Genomic DNA, 24,666 nt, shown 5'->3' with positions numbered 1-24,666 from the left:
GGAAATTATCGGATGAGAATAATTTAAAGAGCGCCTTAATTAGTCAAGCGTCGCACGTGGTAATTTATTGCAAGCGACGCATAAAAAAATTGTTGTGTCAAAAGAAGCGCAATTTCTGGGTCACAGCAACAAACAAGGTCACATGCAGCGTATTGAATGTGTCTACGAAAAGTGTAAATTGAGCAACGCGCGGATTTAAAGTCATAGCAATATTGTTTGTAGCAAATTCGGAAACTGGAGCAAATGCTTTACATGTCATGAAATTTGATACCTTGAATAAGGCGGAGGATGTTATAGAAATATTCTTGTGTAACTGGAATTTTGGCGTGATGACGTCAGGGGCCGAGGAAAAGGCTTATAAGTAAGGGTGCTCGGGAATTTTCGGGGTAATTGGTGTGATGGCAGAGCAGATTCAACAAGTGCAGTGATTGTGCACGCATAAGGACATTCAAATTGGACATTACGTGTGCGTTTCCGAGCTCCCTAGGGTTGATCCGATTGCCTTTTCCTCTGCCACAGACGGGCTGCAGCCAGGATGTTCAAATCAGCAATATAGGTCAGGTTTATTTAATTTTCTTGGTTTTTGTCCAATCGTAACCCCCAGCTAGAGGGACTAGATCTTGGTTTTGGAAGAGTCGAGTTCAGTTGAGGTTAGTGATTGAATGGTCGGACATGGGAAGTCTGTGAAATTAAGCGCCAAAGCGCAATCAGAATGCCCTGTAGCAAAGCGGACGGAGAGCCACTAAGCGCGGACGGCTGAGGAGAGTTGATGAGCGGCACCAGCGGCAGCGTTGGCGACCAGAAGTTAGCAGCCACCATCGGCGGCACCTCACACACTTTCAAATTCTCATTCATGCAGACGTTCGATGACAGCTAAATTGTTCCATTGCCGGTAGCATTAAACTTAAGAGGTTTTTTGTGATTTCAACTCAGTACTTGAACCGGCGTTTTCGTTCGAAAAAAACTGGCCGATATGTATAGTCGACGCTGTGGTAGGACCCCACTGCATCAACTAAGGGGTGAATTGGATTGTTGGCCGCCAATCAGCTCCTTTTATTTTGAGAAACAACAAGATCTACTATCTACCATTAGATCTAGATTTATTAGCAGCACGTGTGACCTCTAAAAGTTAACGCACGCTGCCTTTATTTAGGATCGAATCAATAATTACAACGTTTTTGATTTAATTATGATTTGCCAATAGTGCAGTGGTCATCATTGCTCATATTCTCATTGGTAATTAAGTGTAAAAGATTGCGAACGATTCTTGGTACTGGCCAAAGAAATGATAGTATAAATAAAAAAAATAATTTTTATGGAAAATAAAAGTAAAATAAAACTTTTATTTATATATTCAATGACAGGAACCATAACAAAAATCATTCACTTTTTCTGTGATAAGCCTTTTCAGCAATCTTTTCAAAAAGTTTCGCTTCACCAGAATCATCAACCATTTTCCTGAACGCACCACCTTTCTTTTGTTGCAGCTCGTATGGATGACCATATTCCTAAAATGTTAATTGATAATTTCAATGCTGACGCAAATTAAATAAACGTACTGAAAGCTGTCCGTCAGCCATAACAAGCACCATATTTGAATCCATTATAGTATTCAATCTGTGAGCAATCGTCAGCACGGTACAGTCGTTGAACTGTTTCCGTATCGTTGCTTGTATCAGAGCGTCAGTTCTGTAAAGATTTATTTATTGCTTAAAAAGAGCATAGAAATGAATGGATTATTCTTACTTTGGATCTACATTAGCGGTCGCTTCGTCCAACACTAAAATTTTATTTCTCCTGATCAGCGTACGCGCTAGGCAGAGCAACTGCCTTTGGCCAACACTCCAATTCGTTCCCCCAGCAGCCACAGGACTGTCCAGCCCAGATAATTCAGCGACCGCGTCTTTCAATTCAACCTGCAATGAAATGTGTTCAAAAATAAGGAAAGTCAAGTGGGATTACTTCTATATTAAAATCAATGAGACTTGAAAATTTTTAATATAATGAATTTCAGCAAAGGAATATTTTATCTGCTAAATAAATTTAAAAATAATTTTCCAAGATATAATTTATGAGTACAGCTATTTGGTATTTTCTTAAATAAATTAAATTGCCCTTGTGTGAGGTTTCCTACAATATTAGAATTCAACTTACGTCTTCAAGGGCTTGCCAAAGTTGATGATCAGGATATTCACCAAAAGGGTCCAGATTATACCTGAGTGTTCCAGAAAAGAGAACTGGGTCTTGTGGAATGATGGAAATCTTTGAACGCAGGTTTTCCAGAGTAATCGTGCTTGTGTCAACGGAATCGATGTCGATGGTTCCCTCGGTAGGAGCCAAGCGAAAGAGCGCGTTGATCAGAGACGATTTTCCCGCGCCTGTTCGTCCCACGATGCCAACTTTGTGCCGCGGCGCGATTTGTACGTTGAGATTTTTCAGGACGTAAGGCTGTTCAGGATTGTATCGAAGACAGATATTTTTGAAGGTCACCTTTCCCTCTGAAGGCCAGGACTAGAAAATTTAATATTATAATATAAATTATACTATGGAGAATTGAATATATAGATTTCTCAAATCACCTCTTCTGGCACAAAGGCGTTTGAAGGGTCAGGCTGCTTTTCTTGCTCTAGTTTGGTATATTCAATCGATCTCTCCACGGAAGTCATCTGATTTTCCACCTCGGCAGATTGCCGCACGGCCCAGTTAAGGATTCCTGATTCAAATATTATTTTAAAATTTTTATCAATAAATAAATGGGATATGTAACGACAAAATTTGATTAAAAATATTGCCTGTGAACGTCATTGCTTGCGTGATCGCCAAACCAGCAGCAGCACCAGTAATTTGGGCACTTTCGGGCAGGAGAAGAACACCAAATGTAATGAAAGCGATGGAAAAGAGCACCAAAATGTCCAGCAAGAATCCAAACGCCTGTCCAGTGGAGAGAAACATGTACCACGCGGATGTGTGTGTGTCTTGGTAGTCCTCAACTTTGGCCCTCAGCATCGCTTCTGCTTTCAGTGCGCGGACTGTCGACAGGTCACTCAAGACATCAGCAAGGAGGGAAAATACGGGGCTCCTCGCTGCACTTTCCAGGCGTTTGATTCTCCGAGAGGTGATGAGGTATGTGTTCCGAATTTTTAAGAACACCAATCCAGTAATGACAAACGGTACGAGAAATATGGGATTCACGATGCCCACAAGGATGACGCTACCAAACATGTATGAAAAATACTGAAGCGCATCCAGCGTAGCTTTGGGCAAATTTTCATCAACTCCGCTGAGATCTCGTGCGAATCTGTAAAAATTAAATGTATTCAGCTGTGGGGAACGCAAATTTTACAAAAGATAAGACTTTAACTTATCATTTACATTTTTTAGGGCAGATTAAAATAGTTTTCCGCGAAGGGTTTGTCCCCTTGTCGGCAGCTCGCGGGCTTTACAACACGTTTTAACAGTCATCATTATTAATTTTAATCGGGGAAATAAAATGAATTGAATTTATGGCGTTACCTGTTTAAGATTCTGCCTGCTGGGTTCCACGAGAAGAAATGCATGGGTGCGTGTACGAGGGATTTAAACATTTTGTCGTGAATCCCTCTCGAGGATCTCATTGCTACGATGTAGAATGTAATTGATCGCAAATTTCCAACGATGAACAGAAAGACAAGGATTCCTGTGTAGATGGCCACGCAAGTGTCGGTCGAGAGCAAGTTTTCATATTCCTCGAACAAGACTAAATTTGATTTTTTAATTACAATAAACACTTTTAATTTCAAAATATACCTTCGTCCGAGGAGTCCTCTGTTTCGTTCAGATAGAGATTGATAGCTGTTCGCCTTTGTTCTGTCCTTGTCCAGAACGCGACCCAGTAGTCGGCGGCGCTCACAGCCACTTGAGTACAAATGAAGAGAGCGGTCATGCAGAATAGCATAAAGCAATTTCCGCCCATGAGGAAGTAGTTTTTGTACACGGAAATGTCGACCGAACCCATCATATTTTTCTCAGCTTCAAGTTTAGGCTTCGCATGGGCTTCATCATTAGCTTCCTCCTGGTTCAAGCTATGTTTGGAGCTGGTGGAATTTTGTCTGGACATTGAGTTGAGTGGCGTGCAAGCCCTATCACCATCTTCAGATTCCAAGTCGTCATTGGCCCGGTCTCTAGCAATTTCCGAAAATTTTCCCCTGCTATGCAGTTCCTCGTAAGTGCCCTTTTTAAAAATATGAATTAAAATTTTGGTGATAGACCAGATGGCGCATACTCACCATATCATTGATCTGTCCCTTGTCAAAATAGATGATTATGTCTGCACTCTCAATAAGGTCCGTTCGGTTGGTGACTAACACTCGAGTGGTTCCTTTCAGGAGTTTTTCCACACAACCCTCGTATACGTCTTTGGCAACTTTCACGTCTAAGGCGGCAAGCGGCTCGTCGAGGAGAAAAGCGTCGACTTGAGTGGCGTAAGCAGCCCTGGCAAGGGTGATTCGCGCCTTTTGGCCACCGCTCAGCGCACCGCCGCGCTCGCCGACCAATGTAGCATCACCGTCTGGCATCCTATCAAGGTCGGGTTGCAGACAGCATGCTTTCAGCACCTTTATAAACGATATTAAAAAATTAGACAAACTAATCAAATTTAAAAATAATCGTGGTATACTAAAATATTCATGTTTGATCTATCTCAATTTGTAAAGATTATTATTTTTATACTTTGTGGTAATGACGCCTGTCAAACGCTCGGCCAAACAAAATATTCTCGCGGATGCTGCCGGAGAAAATCCAAGGCTCCTGTGACGAGTAGGAGACGGCACGTGCCTCCACGCCGCCCTTCCCTGAGCTCCAGGGTAGCTCACCCAGCAGGGCCTGAATCAGGGACGATTTCCCTGCGCCGACCGCGCCGGTCACTGCCACTAGTGTCCCTGGCTTCACTTTCAAATTGATATTTCTCAGCGTAATATCGCCGCCTTGAACCCAACAAGCAGATGCGTTTTCTATGAGGATGCGGCCTGGCTGAGGCTCATTCGAGTTTGTTACTCCTTTCGTCGGATTGCGATCTGGAAAAAACGAATTTTTATTTAAAAAGAAATCGAATGCGCTTAGTAATCTACCTGCAATTAAGTTCAAATCATACTGGCTGTCATCGATTAGCGGTATATCCTTTAATGGGATGCCGTTTGACTCTTCAGGTAGCCCCTTCTCCTCGCATATAGAAGTGCGAAAGAATGACTTACCGTTCCCCTCAATTACACCTTCTTTGATCTCTACAACAAGTGCCATTTAGAGAAACATAAAATCAAGATTTTATCTCAATACCCGCGGGTCGTCCATCAAACTCATCTCGCAGCAGGAAAGTCTCTATTCTTTTCGTCGATACCCACGCCTCTAAAAACTCCGCAACTCCGCGCACAAAAACGCCGGACATTGTTTGTGACAAGAGTCCAAAGTAGGCGGAAATAACAAAAACGTCTTCTGGTGCCAAACTGTTGCCGGACAGTGCGTAGGAGAGGAGCGTGCAGAAGAGGGCCATTCTCGTTGTGAACAAGTTAAAAGTCATGTACAGGCCTCGCACAAAAGACGCGAGGCGTATCCACTTAATCTCCACTCTAAAACAGCCGTAAACAATTATCACGTTGCAACTTGAAAACGCAGTACTCACTTTCGAGCCGTTGAAATCAGGACCCCAAAAGGCTTTTCCCAAGCGTACAATTTAATGGCCAGGATTCCGTTGATCACTTCATTCATCAATCTTACTCTGTGGTCCGTTCTCAATGCTGTTTTGCCTCTGTACCTAGACGTCAAGGTGCCGGTGTATGCTGAAATTACGCATATAAAACAAATTATTAAAATAATCAATTTTTATAAACAGCATCCACTCGAGGTTGGCTAAATTCTTGTTAGTAAAATAAACAAAAACAAATGCTTCATTTGTTGATTAAAAGTTTTTTTTTCATTGATTTTTAGTCAGCGACGATGAAAACTTGTTATTTTTATCTCACTATCAGAATAATTAATATAAGCTCACATTGGAGCGGGCAGACGACCAAAACGACTGCGACTCCGTAAAGTCCGGCTGTTCCAATCTGTCTATAAATGAGTGCACTGGCGACCACAAAGACGACCACGGACGTCCACATCAAATTTGAGAACATTGAAATCATGTCAAATCGGCTGACGTCATTTGCGAGCAGGTTTACGATTTGTCCAGTGGCTGTTTGCCCAAGACTAGTTTTGCTAAGTCTCAACGCCTTGCATCGGCAGGATTGGAAATGTGTTAATTTATCGTTTTCTGCAAAAATTAATATAACTAAATACCTTTCTAAAAATCAGCGTGCACGTCGAAGCTTTCATTCTGGTTCCATTTTGCACAGCAATAAACAAATGGTGATTGAAAAGGAAAACGCTGAACGTCTGCAGCAAGACAATTATGCCAGCCAAGTACCACGCTTCCTCGTAAGTCACTTCCGGTGACCCGTCCTTCGGCGGCCCTTCACGGAAATACATGAGCAATTGGCCCAAGAATAACGGCTGAATCGTCCTGTTTATTTTGTACGTTAAAACAAATATGAACAAAGAGATCGGTGCAAGAAAAGTAAATAGACTGACCTTATCACTACGTCATTTGTGAAAATCACACAAGCTGCTAAGAGGAACTCTTTCCAAATGGTTTGCAGCAGAACAAACAAAATTCTCGGTGGATTATGAGGCCCTCTCTTTGCAACAGCTGCATTCCAGTTCCTAAATAAATTATTGTACTTCAATATAACTAATTGAAAAAATTATTTTTGAATATGCAAATTTAATTTATGTACTACCGTAAAATATATCAAACACTTTTATTATCTAAATACTATTTATTTTACCAACTTACCTTTCTAGTTTGTTGCCGAGATAGTTAGCCTCGTGCTCTGGCAGTGGAAGATACAAGTCTTCCAACTCCAGGACTTCCTTTTCTTGCACTCTTTTGAATATTGGCAGTGTCCACCAGTAGACGAGAGCAGAGAGAACGTTGGCGCCAAGCCTTGGCATCTCATCCCGCTTGCCCTTCTTCTCGTTCCTTTTTCCTTTCTTCTCATCTGGCTCCATTTCGTCGGTTGGTACGCGGGCCCTTCAAATAGTTGAATTTTAGATTTTGTGGAGAAGCATTGTAGTCGTGTGTGGGAGCAGCGTGAACCGTCTGCTTTTGATAGTGCGACTGGAGCAGCGAGATACATTTGTTTGACGACGAACTAACTAAAAGGCCGTGTCTTGTCTTGAGCAAACAAAATTGCTCCAGTCATAGGTTAAATGGAGCACCAATCTCTTCACGTCATAAATAATCAAGCGTGTCTTGATTAAAATGCATTGGGCATTTATTTTTAAATTTGAGCCTCTCTAGTTGCTTCTATTTATTTTGAAAGAAATTCTTTTTTATTGTGATACAAACTAATGACGATGAAGACAAAATTTATAAACTTTATTTTATAAAAGGTTTCACGAGAATATGTGATGTAGTGTTTGAAATAATGAGTACATTAAACTTGAAACGACCTTTTAATCCTTTCAATCAATAGAGGCCAGAAATTTGAAAAAAGATGTTGCGTTCTTATACTTAAAACAGTGGATTTCAGATGTTATTTTTGGATGGAATATTTTTAACCGTTTTTATAAACTTTTCTTTATTGGTTTTAGACTATATCTTTATCATCGATTTAGATGTTTGTTTACGCAATATTTGGAGACGATAGTTTGCCATTATAATTGATGCTTTTAATGGCAAATTTTATTCCGTAATTATTTTGAAAATTTAATTTCTCTCGGAGAAATGTCACGTTGGAAAAGTACCGGTAAATAAAAATATTTTGATGCATAATGGTGACAAACAATCTGCCTGACACTAACTTTTTATCAGTTTATTTCCTCTGAGATGGGCGCCTACTGATAACGATCAACTCGCAAAAACTCGCATCCCAATAAAATCCGTGGCCTCAGTTGGAGTCGCGAAGTTAATAAAAGGACCACCACGTTTGACCCTATATACACTAAGGTCTTTTATTGAAACGCTAGATACTTTTTCAAATGACATCAAGTTCCACAAGCTGGAAAGGCGCGAAACGGGCAAAATCCCCCGAAATCCTTCCAAATCTGATTGATCTAGTCATGGCACTTGAGTGAGCCAGAAACATAGGTATTTAGCCCCTAACATTGCTCAGATTCTCACATATTAACAAATATACTCCTTCCATGCTCTCAAAAGTGCTAGCCAAATGCTAAGTTCATATATAACTACAATTTTAAAAATCTTTAGATAACTTAATTTCAAAATTGGAATGTTAAAGAGAAGCTACAACAAGTAAGCTGCTTCTAATTTCAACTGAATTGATAAAGAGAGAAAGCACGTCTGAAATGAATGTATTCTGCTTAATACCTCACGCAGCCCTTGAGAATTAATTTTATTTGATTCCATTCAAGTCAACTTGGTGGTCTGCAGTTTTTCAAAAATTGTTGAAAGAAGAAAGGAACCTTTTTTTTCAAACTAAAAACTACAACATGCAATGGTTTCCTTATTATATGACTAAGAATGTGAAAGTCATATACTTGTAATATTGTGAAAATGTATTTTGTTTAAATATTTTTGGGCTGGAAAATATTCTCCTCGGCCAAAATGACATATGGCGTTCCCAGTTATTAATGCGGTCTATAACGTTTTTAGTCAATTTAGATTATTGTTTTGGGCTGTATTTAGACAGTTAAGCAGAGTTACGTATAATTTTTAAGAATGGTTAAAAAAATTCAAAAGTACACATCATTTCATGCTCGCTCATTTGAAGGTCCCATGATGATTAGAAGCATATGTAAAAAATTCAAGGCTAAAATTCAAAGCCCTCTATCTCAATATGTTTTGTGATTTGTCCCCTTGAATACCTTTTATAAACTAGAAACCTGAATTATTATAAACCCGGTTTTTCTCTTTCTTTAAAAAATTAAACCTATAAGACTACCGGAAAAAATTAATTTGAAAATTGGAACGCTAATATTTGCATCTTTAATATTTAAATTATATGGATTTGCGATTGAATTCTTGTTTGTGAGCAGAGCGATGAGCTTGAGATTTCGTGTAAAAATTAGCGGAAATAAAACAAAATGTAACCAAGCAAATAAATTAATTCATGAGGATTATATTTTCATTTAACTAAACCGAAACTCGTGTGCAATAGGCAAACTAAATAGTATAAGTTTTTAATACTATTATAGTCAGTTTCCAAAATTTTTTGCTTTACGAGCGCTGCCATTAATTGTGACTTACTATGGTGTTATTTTTTTGTAAATTTTAAATTTAAGTTGAAATGATTTTTAAAATATTTATAATTACGTGCTTGTCTGTTGGGATACTCCTTGGTTGTCTGAACTGTCTGAAGAGACTTAAACTATCATCTCTGCTCCAACTATCTCAGTGCTTGTAACGCATATTTTAAAGTGAAAGCCAAGGAATAAGTGGTTGTGGCATGCATTAGATTTTTTGTAAGTTCCATGGATTTACAAGTCATGCGTAATTCGCATTCTAGACGACCCAGGAAAGCATTCAATGAAATTGAACGCAGAGGAGGATAATATTTCGGTATTTAAGATGAATGGTCCGAAAATAGTTGTTAGAAATTCAGCATTGAACTTAGTGCGTTTTTTTAATAGATCTTTATTTAAACAATACATCTGCCAGACATAACGGCGTACATTCTGCCTGTCCCCTATAACCTTTCCAGCTGCATTCACGTGACAGCTTTTATTGCATCCTATGTTGCATACAGTAAAGAATAAAGGGAATTCAAAAAAAGAAATTATTTAAAATGGACCAGTTGACTGTGCAACTGTATACCATCATGAAACAAGATACATTGTTTATGCTGCTTCTCCAGTTAATTAGTGAAACAGCGCTCACTGTGGGGAACTAGAGTGTGTTTATTTTATCTCGGTGCTAACACAGATAATGACGTAATGCGAGTGGCAATGGCCTTGCAGCGCGAAAAATCAGTTGTGTCTTTCTGCTGGCACCAAGGCCATGTGCCAGGCGGCGCTTAGATTTGGGCCACAGCCAAGCAGTGAGAGACGGTGTGCGTGATCATATAAAATCCTAAACCCGCAGCGTTGCAATGAATTGCAATACAATTTTATCGGTACATATATAAAGCTTGAATAAATTTAAGCAGAAAATTAAGAGATGCGCATACCATTTTGTTCCATTTTTGTCCTGCATCGTAGCTGGCACTGTTTGTCACTTTTTGATGAGCGTGTTTAAAGATTTCATTCAGCTTTTTAAATAAGAAAAATGAGCTCCATGCGTGCTCACATGTTGAGCTGACAATTCGCACACAATGACGGAGCGACTGGTTTGCCGGCGAGATGAGCTCTGCAGAAGGCGTGCCGCGGAAAACCGCAAATCAGCATATAATCCCCACTTCACGCGTGCGTATTTATACCCGCGCCTGGTATTTTTTTCAGAGACACCGCGCGGCACTCTAATGATGAGGTGTGCCGCAGATGCTGCACCTAATCTCGACGCTCAATAAATATTTATTGCATTTTCGCAAGATTGGGCCCGCCGATATGTGTGCGTGCGGTGTTGGAAGAAGCCTCAATTTTTCGACTGCAGTAAGTTTTGTTTAATGAGACACCAGTTAATTGACATAATATAACATCTCCCTTATTCCACCGTTCCTTATCGCCACTATTTACTTTGTGGCTGGAAAATTTGTATCAGTCTTGTCATAATTATCACGGCGACAGCGAGCCTGTGTTGGCATCAGCACTTTCATTCACCAAATCTTTCTCGAATTTCTGTTGACATAAATAATCAGTCCATGTGCATAATTCAAGATTTCTAAGATCCACCTCTCTGGCTATTTTCTCCAAGGTCTTGGCCGAGTGAAAACCGGTTTCGTCAATCATGCGTCGGAACATTCCGTTTTCCACTTGCAATAGTTCATAGGGCGCCCCATACTCCTAAATTGTCACAAAATATTAAATTACACGTGTGTGGTGAGCTTGATCGCATTCTCACCATTAGTTTCCCATCAGCCATTACTAAAACCCTGTCTGAATCCATTATTGTGTTGAGACGATGAGCGACTGTCAGAACAGTACAGTCTTGAAATTGTTTCCTTATTGTTTTTTGGATGAGTGCGTCAGTTCTGGAATATTACATATAGTTAATATTACAGGAAATTTAATAAAAAAATTAATTTTAGAGCGTGCTGATATTCATAATCACGTAATTCTGAACACATTACGTCTCTAAAAAAGCGTATTATTGAGGAAAGAATATTTGATAATTAGTTTTTTTTTAGAAAATTTGACGATCTACAGAAGGAATAATAATTAAAAAATTATTAAAGAGACTCACTTAGGATCGACATTTGCAGTGGCCTCGTCCAGGACCAAAACTTTGTTTCTCCTCAAAATTGTTCTTGCGAGACACAAAAGTTGCCTTTGTCCTACACTCCAATTAGATCCACCAGCTGCGACTAGACTGTCAAGCCCAGCGATTTCAGTTACAACGTCTTTTAGCTCGACCTTCAAAGAAAATTTCAAACTAATTTCACACAAACGCACGTGCAGCTCATTACGTCTTCCAGTGCTCGCCACAAAAGGTAATCAGGGTACTCGCCAAAGGGATCAAGGTTGTATCTGAGCGTTCCTGAGAAAAGAACTGGATCTTGCGGAATGATTGAAATCTTGGAGCGCAAGTCCTCCAGTGTGAGGCTGCTCGTGTTGACCGCGTCGATTAAAACTGCACCCTCCAAGGGTGCCAATCTGAACAGGGCGTTTATCAGGGAGGATTTACCGGCGCCAGTCCTGCCCACGATCCCCACTTTGTAACCGGGCTCTATGTTCAGCACTAGATCTTTCAGCACCAGCGGTTGGTCAGGGGTGTATCTCAGACTTGTGCCATTGAAGTTCACCCCGCCTGCAAAGGGCCAGTTCTGGAAGATTTTTTTTAATGTATTAACTATCATTATATAGCTGTTAATAATTATGTTATCAAGAAAATGCTCATCCAATTGATTTATTTGAAATTAATATCACTTAATTTGTGTTACAAGAGCGCAAGTTTTCAGGGAGTCACCCCACTAAAAAAAGAAAATCAACACCTAATAAAATAAACAATACTAGTTATAATAATTGTATGCATATAAGTTTTATTTTAAGGTGTATTATTTTTTGTTTTAGCATGAAATCTAGAGATTAAATATGAATAACCAAATATTTAAATCTGCATTTTTATCGTAAGGCGGAAGTAATTGATTGTGGTGTCAAAGTAATAATAGCATTTATATATTGAGGTATCTTGTTATCTGTATAATTTTAACCTGCCTTATTCCCATGTAAAAATGATTGTCTCTTTTAGAGATAAACGCGATTGTGATTGCTGACAATGAGTATTCCTTTAACAAACCTTAGGCACAGGATCTGAAATCACGGGTTGCGGCTCTTGGTCCAGTTTAGTGTACTCAAGTGCCCGCTCCACTGAAGTCATTACATTCTCCACCTCAGCCGACTGGCGCATGGCCCAATTCAAAAGGGCAGTCATCATAATTATTTGAGTAATGGCCAAGCCGGCCATCGCACTTGTATTTTCATCGTTCTGGTCGGTTAGTAAAAAGCTGAACGTGATAAACGCGATGAACAAGACCACAAACAGGTCCAGCGTGAAGCCAAACGAATGGCTGATAGAGAAATACAGGTACCAGGCGGCACTGTGGGTATCCTGGTAGTCCTCCACCCGTTGAATTAACATTTTCTCTGCCTTCATTGATCTGTTTCAAAAATATAATTACAGCTTTGAAATCAAACTCGGGATTTTTACCTGACGGTGGGCAATGCATTTAAAACGTCAGCGAGCAGCGAGTAGACCGGACTTCTGGCCGTATTTTCCAGCCTTTTGATCTGTCGGGAGACGGTCAAATATCGCCTCCTCGACTTGTACGAAATAAAAGCCATCAGTGCGACGGGAATGAGGAAAATAATATTGACGTAAGCAGCCACCAGCATACACGCGGCCATTGCAATCGAGAACTGGATTGTGTCCAGCGATTCCTTGGGCAGTTTTTCATCTATGTTGCTCAAATCCCTCGCGAATCTGTCATTGTTATATTTGTATTTTAATTTACATTAATTAAAATGCAAACCTATTCAATATTCGGCCAGCGGGGTTCCAGGAGTAAAAGTACATCGGTGCCCGCACCAATGACGTGAACATTTTTTCATGGAGGCGAATTGACGATCGCATGGATAGAACGTAAAACAAAAATGACCTGCTCAACGCAGTAATAAATAGGATCACAATGATTGACCCGTAAATTAAAATGCTCGTGTCCGTGGTCATTAATCTAGCATCGGCTCCTTCTTCCTCCTCCGTCAGAGATGCTCTTTTTTGCTCCGTGGTGGTCCAGAAGGCTACCCACATGTCTGCTGCGCTGGCGGCAACTTGGGCCGCAATGAAAAGAAACACGACGAACCAAATCGCGAAGCAAGAGCCGCCCATTGAAAGATACTCTTTATACGTTGAGAAACTGACTGCACCCTCGTCCGTGATTTCTTCGTTCGCCTCCTCCTCTTTTTCCGTTTCGCTCGCCTGGTACAAGGACTCATCGTCCTTGATGGCCTGCAGACTCTGTTGGGATGAGCTGGAAATCTGTCTTAGAATGGACTTGAGCGGCGTTTGAGCCCTTCCCTCATCGTCGCAGCCCAAGTCGTCGCCGGCAGGCTCGCCAATCACTTCAGAAAATATTCCCTGGGACTTGATCAGTTGGTCAAAGGTGCCCTTAGTCAGGATGGCGCCGTTGTGGAGGACCAGAATGATATCGACCTTCCGCAAGAGGTGCAACTGGTTGGTTACCAGAATACGAGTCGTACCCCTTAGCAGCCCGTCAATGCAGTCCTCGAACACGTGTTTCGCAACGTTGACGTCCAAGGCAGCGAGTGGCTCGTCCAGCAGATAAGCGTCCACGTGAGTTGAGTACGCAGCCCTGGCCAAGGTGATTCGCGCCTTCTGACCACCGCTGAGGGCACCTCCCCGCTCGCCAACCAGAGTGGCGTCGCCGTTTCGCATGCGTTTGATGTCAGGGAGCAAGCAACATGCTTTCAACACCTGAAAAGGATTTTTTCTTGTTAAATAACAATGTTAATCGTTTGCGATTTTATTGGGACATGGAGTTTTCGCGAGTTGTTCGCTATCATGGGGTCGCTCTTCTCGAAAGAGGTAAACTGATTAAAAAATTTCATTTCAATCGTGAAAAAAATGCTAGCGTGAAAAATAAAAATTAACTCAAGTAGTTTTAGCCTCTTACATAAAAAAAAAATGTTAAATAAGGCTTGCCACAATTTCGTTGTATTTATAAATGCGTGAAACCTATCGCATGTCGCAAAATGAAAAGGCTTAATTGTAAGGTAATTCTTCTATAATTAATAATGGTACGATCTAGTTCTCTATCATTTAAATATCTGTTTTCTGCTATAATTTTTTAATTTAACCATAAATTAAAAAAATAAATTTTAATTTGGCTGTTAAATTTTACGCAGGGGCTTTTAATGCGATACCTGATTATAGCGGCGTCTGTCGAATGCACGGCCAAATAAAATATTTTCGCGGATAGTTCCAGAAAATATCCAAGGCTCTTGCGACGAGTATGACACGTCACGTGCCTCCACGCCGCCTCCACCTGAGCTCCAAGGCAGCTCGCCCAACAGGGCTTGGATTAGGGACGATTTTCCCGAGCCGACGGCGCCGATCACCGCCACCAGTGACCCTGGCTCCGCATGTAGGTTGATTTTGTTCAGCGTAACATCGCCTCCTTTTACCCAACTGGCTGATGCGTTTTCAATCAGCACTGTTCCAGGTTCAGGGTTTTCACTCGGTGTTTTGTCACCGTCATCTAGAATTCCGAGATCTTCATCTGTTAAAATTGCACTGTTGATGATTTTCTCCTCTTCAGGGCTGAGTTTCTCTTCACTGATCGAATTATGATTGAATGGTTTCTTCTCTATCTCAAAACGCATGGTGTGAGATAAGTCTGAAAGAATAAATGTCCGGTGTGAAACTACGTTTGCATCAAATTGGATTTTATTTTACCTGACGGACGTCCTTTAAATTCATCCCTAAGGAGAAACGTCTGGATTCTGTTTGTGGATACCCAGCATTCTGCAAATTCGGCCAACCCACGAACAAACACGCCCGACATGGCGTGTGCTAGTACTCCATATAGAGCCGAAACCACGAACACTCTATCAGCCGATAGTACGTTTCCAGCAAGCACAAAGGCCAGAAGTGTGCAAAACACTGCCATTCTCGTAGTGAACATAAGGAAAGTCATATACATTCCTCTAATGAATGAAGATCTTCGAATCCATTTGATCTCGTCTCTGTTTAAATTCGTGTTTTATTAAATACAGACAAAAATTGCCAAAACAATTATACCTTCTGGATTGTGCTATCAGTTCTCCAAAGGGCTTTTCCCAGGCGTACATTTTGATTGCCTGTATTCCGTCTATAATTTCACTCATCAGCCTGACACGATGATCCGTTCTGAAGGCTGTTTTTCCTCTGAACTTTGAAGTAAGCCTCGCAGTGTAAGCTAAATCCAAAATGAGTATCTGGTGCTTGGCCAGCAAGTTAATTTACACTGGATGGGGCACACAACCAACACCACCGCGACGCCGTATAGACCAGCCGTTCCCAGTTCTTCCACAACAATCCAACTAACGATGAAGAGGATCAACACGGAAGTCCACATGAGGTGAATGAAATAGGCAACGAGATCGAATCTGCTGACGTCATTTGCCAATAAATTGACTATTTGTCCAGTTGCCGTTTGTCCCAAGGCTGTTTTACTCAGCCGCAGAGCCTTAAACAAATACACGTGTAATTTAGGTGAATCAAATTAGAGGTAGGAATTAATTAAAACCTTTCGGAACATAAGAGAGCAAGCAGCGACTTTCATTTTCAATCCCGTGTGCCACGCTTTATGCGAATATTGATTGACGAGAATCGCGTTGGCAGCTTGCAAAAAAACAATCGCCGCTGCTAAAAACCACGCTTCTTCATAAGTTACTGTCGAGCCTTCTTTGAAATAAAGAAGCAGTCGGCCGAGAATCAAGGGCTGAATTATTCTGAAAATTATTTCAAAAAATTAATAGTGCTATTTTAACTTTTTTAAATAGGACTAACCTGATTACTGGTTCGCTTAGGAAATCCAAAACGCCAATTAAAATGAATTCTCGCCAAAACGTGCGGAACATCACGAAAATCAACCTTGGTGGCTTTTCTGGAGTGCTCTCTTCTACCTTTTTCGCCCAGTGCCTGAAATGCAATTATACAAATTAAGCGCAAAACAGAATTCAAAAGTTAATTTAATTTAAGAGCTAACGTTAATTTACTCAAAATCCTCAAATATTTTTAAGTAAAAAGGTGCGTTGGTATATATTTTCTCATCTCTATTTATTTTAAAGTATTTTATTTTTTATGTTCAAGATCTGCATAAAATACAAAAAAAAAAAAATATTTGTGCAGTAAAAGCTGGAGTTGAAATTTGTTTCTAAAGTTTTAGCGAATAACTAAAAATTAATTAGTTAGTCCAAATTTTCATGTACCTATCCAGTCTATCGCCCAGTGCCTTAGCTTCATCTTCCGTGAGCGGTGCGTACAAGTCTTTTAGTTCCAAATGCGTGTCTTCCTTCACCCTTCGAAATACAGCCAGTGTCCAAGCAAAAAACATGACGGACAACGGATTGGCATCTTGCCGAGGATTCGGTTCGCGAAGTTCGTCCTTCATTTTCTCCTTGGTTGGGACTTGCGTCCTGCAAGCATGACACAAGTTGCACGAGTGCTGAGGGTGTTGCTCTACCAGAGCATTTGAAAGTGTTTAAAGATTTGTTTTTACGCATTGCTATTTGGACGGGAGACCATAAATTTTGCCTGACGCGATTGTTTAAACAAAAACAGATTGCACACAAAGCTACGTGCTGAATGAATTGTTTGAGCTGGGCAAATATTTTTTGCAAAGACAATGATTTTGTTTGTTTGCTAAATATAACATTAATTTTTTTGATCATAGATTGGCAAAAAATTATTTTCCAAAGAGTCTGGGACACATTCCATAAGAAATATTTCAATTTTAATGCATGTTAAGTTTGTTGTTTAAATTTATCTAATACAATTTGACTAATTTAAAATAATTGAATATTTTTGTGTGATTTTACTCTTGCTAAATAACTTACTTTACGTTAAAATTTTTGAGTAAATAAATAAGCTGTATATTTATTGTAGATTAAAAAATGTTAGTTATTTAAATTCCAATATTTTATCCTTGCTAACAGGCTATTGATTTGCTCAAGCGAATGATATTAAAATAGAGACATCAAAAATGTAATCACTAGGTGTTGTCGACAAGAAAAAGATAAACGATCTCTGTGCACCGCTCAAGGTCTCGAGCCGTTGCGGCAGTGTGGCTTCTTTTCAGCATTTAACCCGCAAACTGACAAGTCGGATGATTAAAACCTCTTAATTACAGTCTAGGTGGGAATGACCACTCCTGTGTCAGATGCAAAATTTATGGATGTTACGTTATGGGTGATCTATGATAACGACAGGCGTGGAAACAAACGGAGCGAAACTGAACCCTAAATCAACGGCTCGTTAGCAACTCAATACGCACCATTTCTTTTCGTCTTTTTTCCTCTCCATTGCTCACAACTACTGCTTCTCCTCTGTATGCGGGCTGAGTGTTGAGATCACATTTAACTGGATATGGTTCGGCGATTAGCATCCGTCGCTGATCACTGATCACGTGCTCCAAAAAACAAAACAGCTCTCACAGGGTAACAAACATACACAAATACGCTGATCCTTCCGAGCACCGAATCAGCTGCTGGGAACGAACGCCGGCTTGGTGTGCCAAATACGCGTGCGTGATTACTTGCGAATTACCTATCGAGCGATTCAGCAGATAATAATGCCTTTAATTAAAAAGCATATTTTAAGATAATAATTATTATTCATCAAGCCGATAACTAGATATCACATAAATGCAGTTTCATTGAACTAAAAATAAAAATGTTAATAAAAACTTTTTATTTTTTTCGCATAATAGCATAAGATTTATGAATTTTAATTTTAAAAGAAATTTCTTCAAACAAATTATATTTTATCTTTTATCAAGCCCAGAGACTATTTTTATCGATTCCTACACAAGGCCGCATGTAGCCAAATATTTGGTTTGCGAGTCTCCGAAAGATGTCAGACCAGAATGCGTGCCCAGGAGACTCGTTTCGCGACTGCCAGAGAGAGGGCTGAAGGGGTAGCAGATCGCGAATAATATTTTTGGCAGTAGCACACTATAATTTTACGGTTGTCGCACTTTCACACCCTAATTATCGCCAGTTACTGAAAATCCTGATTCTGCTGAAAATTTTAATTTCAATATTCGTCTAATTTTTCCACAAAAAATCTGTTTCGTAATTTGCTGATGAGCTGAATTGAAATTTCAGATAAATCATCCATTTAACATTTTGTCAAAAAAATTACCGATAAAATAAATTTATTGAAAAGTCAACGAAATTCCGCTGACGATTGCACTTCGCACAACCCAATAGGGGCGAAGCAATCAGCGATTAATTGCGGTCGGCAGCAGATCATCTGACGACTGGATCAATTGGATATTGCACCATATTGCTGCTGGAATATATACGGTCCTATACTCATATTTGTTCCTGGGGCACGGAGCATGTGTCACTGCAGTAATGAAGCCTCATTAAAATGATGAGGAAACCTGCTCGGGAAAGGCGTGATTGATTTTAGGCGGCCCCAAACGTGACACGCCGAAACTGGTCGGCTGTCAGCGCAATTAACGCAGATCATCCGAAATTTGCTATGAAATTTATGAACACTGTATTATACATTTCTGTTCCTCATTAGTGGTTTTGCGGGCTTCCATATTGATTATTAATTAATGGAACGAAATAGCTTATAGAGATGATGATAAAAAACTAAAAGCCAAACATTTTACACGAAATATTAGTCACCGTGATAGTTTTAAATGTTCAAAAGATAATAGAAAACGTGGCTCTTTTGTAGCGTTCTGTTTAGTTATAAAACCTATTTCGTGGATTTTAACCATATTTTTTTTATTGAGATTTAGTAGCGAAGTATGAATTTCAATTTATTTTTTAAAGATATGCCTGGGCAGCCGTTGCATAACAAATATCCCGTGAGAAATTATTTTATCTTTATTTTTCCTATTAGTTGCCATTTACTATCAAAGAGAAAAATTGAATGCTACTCAAACACAAACTTTCTTGACCTTCGGCATTAGCAGGTCAATAGTGAGGTAGCGTGTGCTGCACAGATGAAACAACACAGTCAAAAATTTATTTATGAATATTCGAAAATGACAAGGAGCGAGTGTTTATTTTCCAAGTCGGCGATCACGATCAAACGGCATGCAAGCGAGACACAGCTGCCGCCCTCTCCCGCCCCAGCAGCTTATTTCCGAAAATCTGGATTTCGTGTTAGGAATATAAAAACAGTTTGAATAAATTAGGAGATATGCCGGAGATGATATAATTGAATATTAAATGAGTCTCGTTGGCCTTAGTCGCGGGTCAAACGCGTGTATGTGTGTGCTTTTTCGCTTTAATAATAAAAATAAACGCATTCTGAGATCATGGCTTTTGGACATGAAACAGCCAATTCCCGCTTTACACACTATGTAAATTGCGTCAGGAAATGACCACAAATGAAATCAGCCGGCCCTCTCGCGCGCGCTCTTGCTGTTTCGCCATCACGCGATTCCATTAAATTTGCTCACCAAAACGCCTCCCTCATTATAGGCACACACACTAACAAGCACTTGCCGACCGTTTATCAGCCCATTTCACTTAAAATTTTACGTTTCGAGCAATTAAACCGTATACTTAAGATATTATTTTATGTTGCATGTAGAGCAGAAGAAATTTTAAACCACAGATTGGTATATATAATCCACAAAAGCATTATTTTGTTGAAGGTACTATGTTGTGCTTACGTGCTACATTACGTCAAGTTGGATTTGACTTAAAATTTAAACAGAAAAATCAGACAGAAGAAGATACAGTTTTTTCAGTCGTCAAATTATAAAATTCGATATATTAAAAGACTATAAAACTAATCGTATGGTATAGAAGCAATTTGGTCTCATTTATCTCTGAATGATCTTAACAAGTTGGAATGTGCTAAATCTAGATTCTTTAAAAAAGCCCTCAGCGTAGACAAGAGAATGAAATCCAGATTTGTCTATGAATTGGTTCAGACTGATTATTTTGTTAATGACCTTAAATCTAAATACTCTCTTCCCTCTACAATTGCCTATGAGAAGTTTTTGAATAATATGAATGTTAAACGACAATCTATTGACCCAAAATTTTTTGAAGCCCCTGCTATGTGTAATTTGGATTGGACTAATACAAATTGTAAAGACAGGGCTATGTTAACTAGATATTCTTTTCATGGCTATCATTTCCTCGTCTGTTCACATAAATGTTTTCATCTCGAAGTCACCGCTAATTGTAAATGTATTTATTGTGATTCTTTGCTTTCTAGTATGTACCATTTACTAGACTGTGTCAAAAAACCTTTAACTTTATCACAAGCATTCCGTTATAATAAATAAAATTGTAATTGACTTTAGTTGTACACCGATGGTATCCAATAAAATGAATAATATAAAACTAATTGATAAATGATTTACACTTTTATTTTAAAATGAAAATTGTATATTGTGTCTACACCGTATTAGCATGAATCTATATAATATTGAACACTGAATTTTGCAACTCAGTGAAATGATAGGTAAACTCATTGTCAGATATATCATGTCACACACGGGAGTGCCACAAGATTTGATTATAGGACCAATTTTGTACAGTACATACGTGAAAGATATTCCGTTAAAAGTGATAGTAGTGACATTTATACTATTTGCGGATGATTCTTCAATCCTCCTTGTTAAAGGCTCCACTTTCGAGGAGGATATTCTTAAAACCGGCGACGAAGCGAATACAAAGATTAGAAACTTTTGCTAAAGAAAATTTCCTCCATTTAAATGCAACCCCACTTTATACAAATTCAAGAACAATCGGACTTTCCCCTAATTTTTTTTTTAAATAGTATAAAAATTAAATATGTTCAGTGTGCTAAATTAGTAGGTGTTCAAATAAGCAGTAATTTAACCTGGCAAGAACAATGTGAAAAGTTGCAAAAAAATTAAATTATGTTTTTATTCCACTGTAAGAGCCACCACAGGAAAAATGTAAGCGAATTTTAACTGAAGCAAGTTTATTTTTCTTATGCTCACAGTACACAAGAGCGTCTGATATTAATTTTATTTTACAATTTTTACATTTGTTCGCATTCAATGTCTATTTTTTGCTTGTGAGAGCAGTTTAGCCATTCTAAAATAATGTGAAACTCATAAACTTGTTCACATTGATCCACTTCATAGGATTTTCATAAATTTTCTGTGTACATTTATACTTCCAATAATAAAAATAAAAAAATTGACGAAATGTGGAGTTAATATTTGTGATAATGATATAAAAATAAATTGTACCGGGCTTTTTTAATTATAGAGGTTTAAAAGTCGTTTCTTGAAATTAGGCGCTATTTAAACCCAAAATCCCAAGATAATTGAATGAATAATGAGTTGATAAATATACTTTATGATTAACCCTCTGCCTAGATTATATCTTAATTCGATTTGAGAAAATCTAGGTGTAATTTTATGCGATAACCACCAAAACAACTCAAATCTGGGCTCATATTTTTACATATCCCACCATCTGTTCACCACACAAACATAAAATTATTATTTTTTAATTGCCTAAATAATCCTTTAAGATGCACATAGAGCTGTAGAGGTAAAGCTAGATTATTTGGATTTAAATCTTTACTCTGTGGCCCCTAGAGGAAAATTAAATAAACGAAATTGAGGCTAATTACGATTTCCTGAGCCTTACATACTTTGTAATGTCCGCCGCGCGTGTTTTAGCGATTGTAATAATCCGAGCGTATTAATTCAACTTTGCATTACTTCCTGGACCCTGCAGCTATCTGGCAAGAAAGTTTTGAATATTACAATAAATGAAGCAGTGAAGCCGCACACACGGGCTATGAGATAAGAGCGGCAATTTTCCGGGGGGGCTCTGCACCTGATTGCTCTCCGCACAAGCGGGGGCACGAGGAGGCACTTTGGACGGGATAAGCCAAGCGGCGGGCACAGCCAGGAGTTAAATTTTAGTGTGCGGACGAGTGGAGCATTGCAGTGGGCCATATAATACACGGGAGCAGTGAGAGCAGGCGGCGTTTTGCTCATTACACAGGCTGCTTCATGAATAATGAGCGAGAGAGCAGGCGGCTTCGAGTCCACCTTGTTTTCTGGACCGGGGGGCGTGTTGTTGCCGGGGTAATTAAGTGTAAGGAAGGAGCAAAAGCAGCCAGCCAACAGCTTAGTGCCGCCTAATTAACCGATATGTGCTGCAAAAGGAGCGAGTTGGCAAACAAAAACTATTATTAAGGGATTTATAATGAAGGAGAAGGCTGCGCGGCTGTTTGCTCTGCAGCTAGCTTTTGCTTGCGTGCGCGCCACTCTCTACCAGCGGGTCACTGATCAAAGGCATTAATTAATATGTGTTTTAACTTAATTTCGTGCGAAACTTTAGCCAGATGCAGATGTTTGTTATTAATTAATTCGCTTGTGCACACACGCTTTGCACGCCGGCAACGCTTCTCAATATAGGCTTCCTAGCATCGGGTAAATATCGATTTCAAGATTAAGACACGCTACAAAATCAAACTGTTTGTCATTTCAGCATCGCCCAAGTCCATCCACTCGACAAATACAAAAGCCGGAGCTAGGTTGGTGTGTGACCCTCATTCACTGCGCTGCAGAGGTCTAGCTTAATATTTTATAGCTTGAAATATTACTGTTAATTTTTCTGAATTCTAGTTTTAATTTACAAAAAAAAATCACTTTTGTCTTGTCTATGAATATTTAAAACATGAAATTTACCACGTTACCTTATTATGAGCATCAGATGCTTTTAAATTTATTTGACACATTCAAAAATTCATCTTAAAATAATCACTCATTTGATCAATAATTTATATTTGTAATTTCAAAATTTAACACTAATTGATTTTATAGGCAGATTATAGGAATGGAAGGTTACTAAATCGAAAATCACAAAAAAATATTCACCTCGTTTGGATTTATCATTTTTGATATTAATATTCAATTTAATAGAGCAAAATTTTAGAAAGAGTTCTCAGAAAAATGTTCCTCATTTAATTGGCAAAAAGAGAGCGTTGCCAAGGGCGAGCGGGCAGGAGCATCCAACGCCGGAGAATTAATGCAGAAGCGCATTAGTACTACTTTTTTTAAGTGTCGCTGCTCTTTAAAATTGTGTCACTCTCCCCAAAGAATACATTTCTCGGCAGAGATCTGCGCTTTTAAAGCTTTTCCCTGCGTGCTCAGCAATGTTTTCCTCTCTTTTCCAGAGGCAGCAGTCGGGCTAATGGCGGAAATAAAAAGTCCGAGCAGGATTAAGGAGATGTGCAGAGTTTTTATTGTAATCGCAGCAGCTGGCGTCGCAAAAAGGAGCAGAGCCGCCGCTCTTCAGGGACTCGCTGGCGAGACAATAATTCCACTTTTTTCTGCTGTGAAAATGCAAATTAGCGCGCGGCAATCGGTGGCCAGAAAGAGGCTAATCGGGCCGAAAAGGCGGAAAGCCGGCGGAGCGTCGCGCGCGCGAAAAGGCCAACTTTGGGGCCGCTTGAGGATTCGAAGTAAAAAGCTTGTTGATGTAGCGGCGTCATTCTCTCTCTCCGGGCGGAGAAGAAAGTTTAAAATGCAAAAGCTCTCGCCACGCTGATTAAAAGAGTGCTCTTTTTCGTAGGTAATGCATGTCCATTTATCCCGGGGCCGGCAGAAATGTCCGGAAACCACATGAGAGTGCGAGAGGAGAAACAAAAAGAAAAACTTTTAGCGCGCGCGAGCGAGCGAGTGAGCGAGCACTCTCTCTGAGTGAGTGCGAGCCAGTGTTGAGTGGGTTAAGGTTTTACATTAGGCCGGTAATTGAACCTTATTGCTAATTCCTGTTCCCTCAAGCGACGTCTAAAAGCAAAACCTAGTCGCACTTTGACGTCGCAGAACAAAGTATGATCAGCTTATTAATACCATTTGTTTTGAATCACTCAGCCGGCGCCTCACACTCTCTCCTCTCTCGGTGGCACACGCTGAGAGAGAGAGACCCTTTCGATTCGGAGGGAAGGAATGAATGCACCCCCGAAAAGCGAGACCAGTGAGGGATTGATTTACACTTTCTGGGGAACTGGTGGAATCCCACGGGTGGGATTTGTTATTCAGATGACCGTTGCAATCCTTTCGCCCCCTGATTTGAGTATTGTTCTAAGATTATTAATCAACATGTTTTTCAATAAAATCAAAATGTTACTTCTACGGTACAGATAGAAGGTGCACGTGAAGAAATCGCATAGAATACATTGTTATAGTGCAGTCGAACGCTGCAATCAAAGACAGTCTCAATTAGCCTACGTCTTTATTTGTCTTGAAACTATCAAATGAATTTTGTGTGAAATTGACAAAG

General features: G+C 39.6%; 2 protein-coding genes across 2 annotated transcripts; both read right to left on the bottom strand.

Moving 5' to 3' along the window:
- Positions 1-1,310: 1,310 nt before the first annotated feature.
- LOC135934957 (probable multidrug resistance-associated protein lethal(2)03659) lies at positions 1,311-10,455 on the bottom strand. The gene is made up of 18 exons (XM_065476956.1): positions 10,200-10,455; positions 6,866-7,102; positions 6,601-6,732; positions 6,310-6,532; positions 6,020-6,242; positions 5,654-5,810; positions 5,311-5,600; positions 5,106-5,258; positions 4,708-5,051; positions 4,266-4,592; positions 3,787-4,210; positions 3,514-3,736; positions 2,793-3,298; positions 2,580-2,713; positions 2,155-2,511; positions 1,747-1,916; positions 1,560-1,689; positions 1,311-1,508 (listed from the first exon to the last, which is right to left on the bottom strand). The coding sequence occupies exons 1-18, from the start codon at positions 10,223-10,225 to the stop codon at positions 1,380-1,382; spliced, it is 4,185 nt and encodes a 1,394-aa protein (XP_065333028.1). The 5' UTR covers positions 10,226-10,455; the 3' UTR covers positions 1,311-1,379.
- Positions 10,456-10,607: 152 nt separating this feature from the next.
- Positions 10,608-17,889, bottom strand: LOC135934958 (ATP-binding cassette sub-family C member 4-like). Its single transcript, XM_065476957.1, has 16 exons — positions 17,682-17,889; positions 16,618-16,824; positions 16,196-16,327; positions 15,933-16,137; positions 15,650-15,872; positions 15,446-15,602; positions 15,101-15,390; positions 14,569-15,041; positions 13,158-14,119; positions 12,836-13,108; positions 12,425-12,785; positions 11,595-11,951; positions 11,372-11,541; positions 11,030-11,159; positions 10,861-10,971; positions 10,608-10,806 (listed from the first exon to the last, which is right to left on the bottom strand). Exons 1-16 carry the CDS (start codon positions 17,708-17,710, stop codon positions 10,744-10,746), a joined length of 4,143 nt encoding a protein of 1,380 aa, XP_065333029.1. The 5' UTR covers positions 17,711-17,889; the 3' UTR covers positions 10,608-10,743.
- Positions 17,890-24,666: the final 6,777 nt, after the last annotated feature.

This window comes from Cloeon dipterum, chromosome 2 (genome assembly GCF_949628265.1).
Source record: "Cloeon dipterum chromosome 2, ieCloDipt1.1, whole genome shotgun sequence".
In the NCBI taxonomy this organism is placed as follows: domain Eukaryota; kingdom Metazoa; phylum Arthropoda; class Insecta; order Ephemeroptera; family Baetidae; genus Cloeon; species Cloeon dipterum.
The sequence above is the reverse complement of the archived record's forward strand: the minus strand, read 5'-3'. Positions and strand labels throughout refer to the sequence as shown.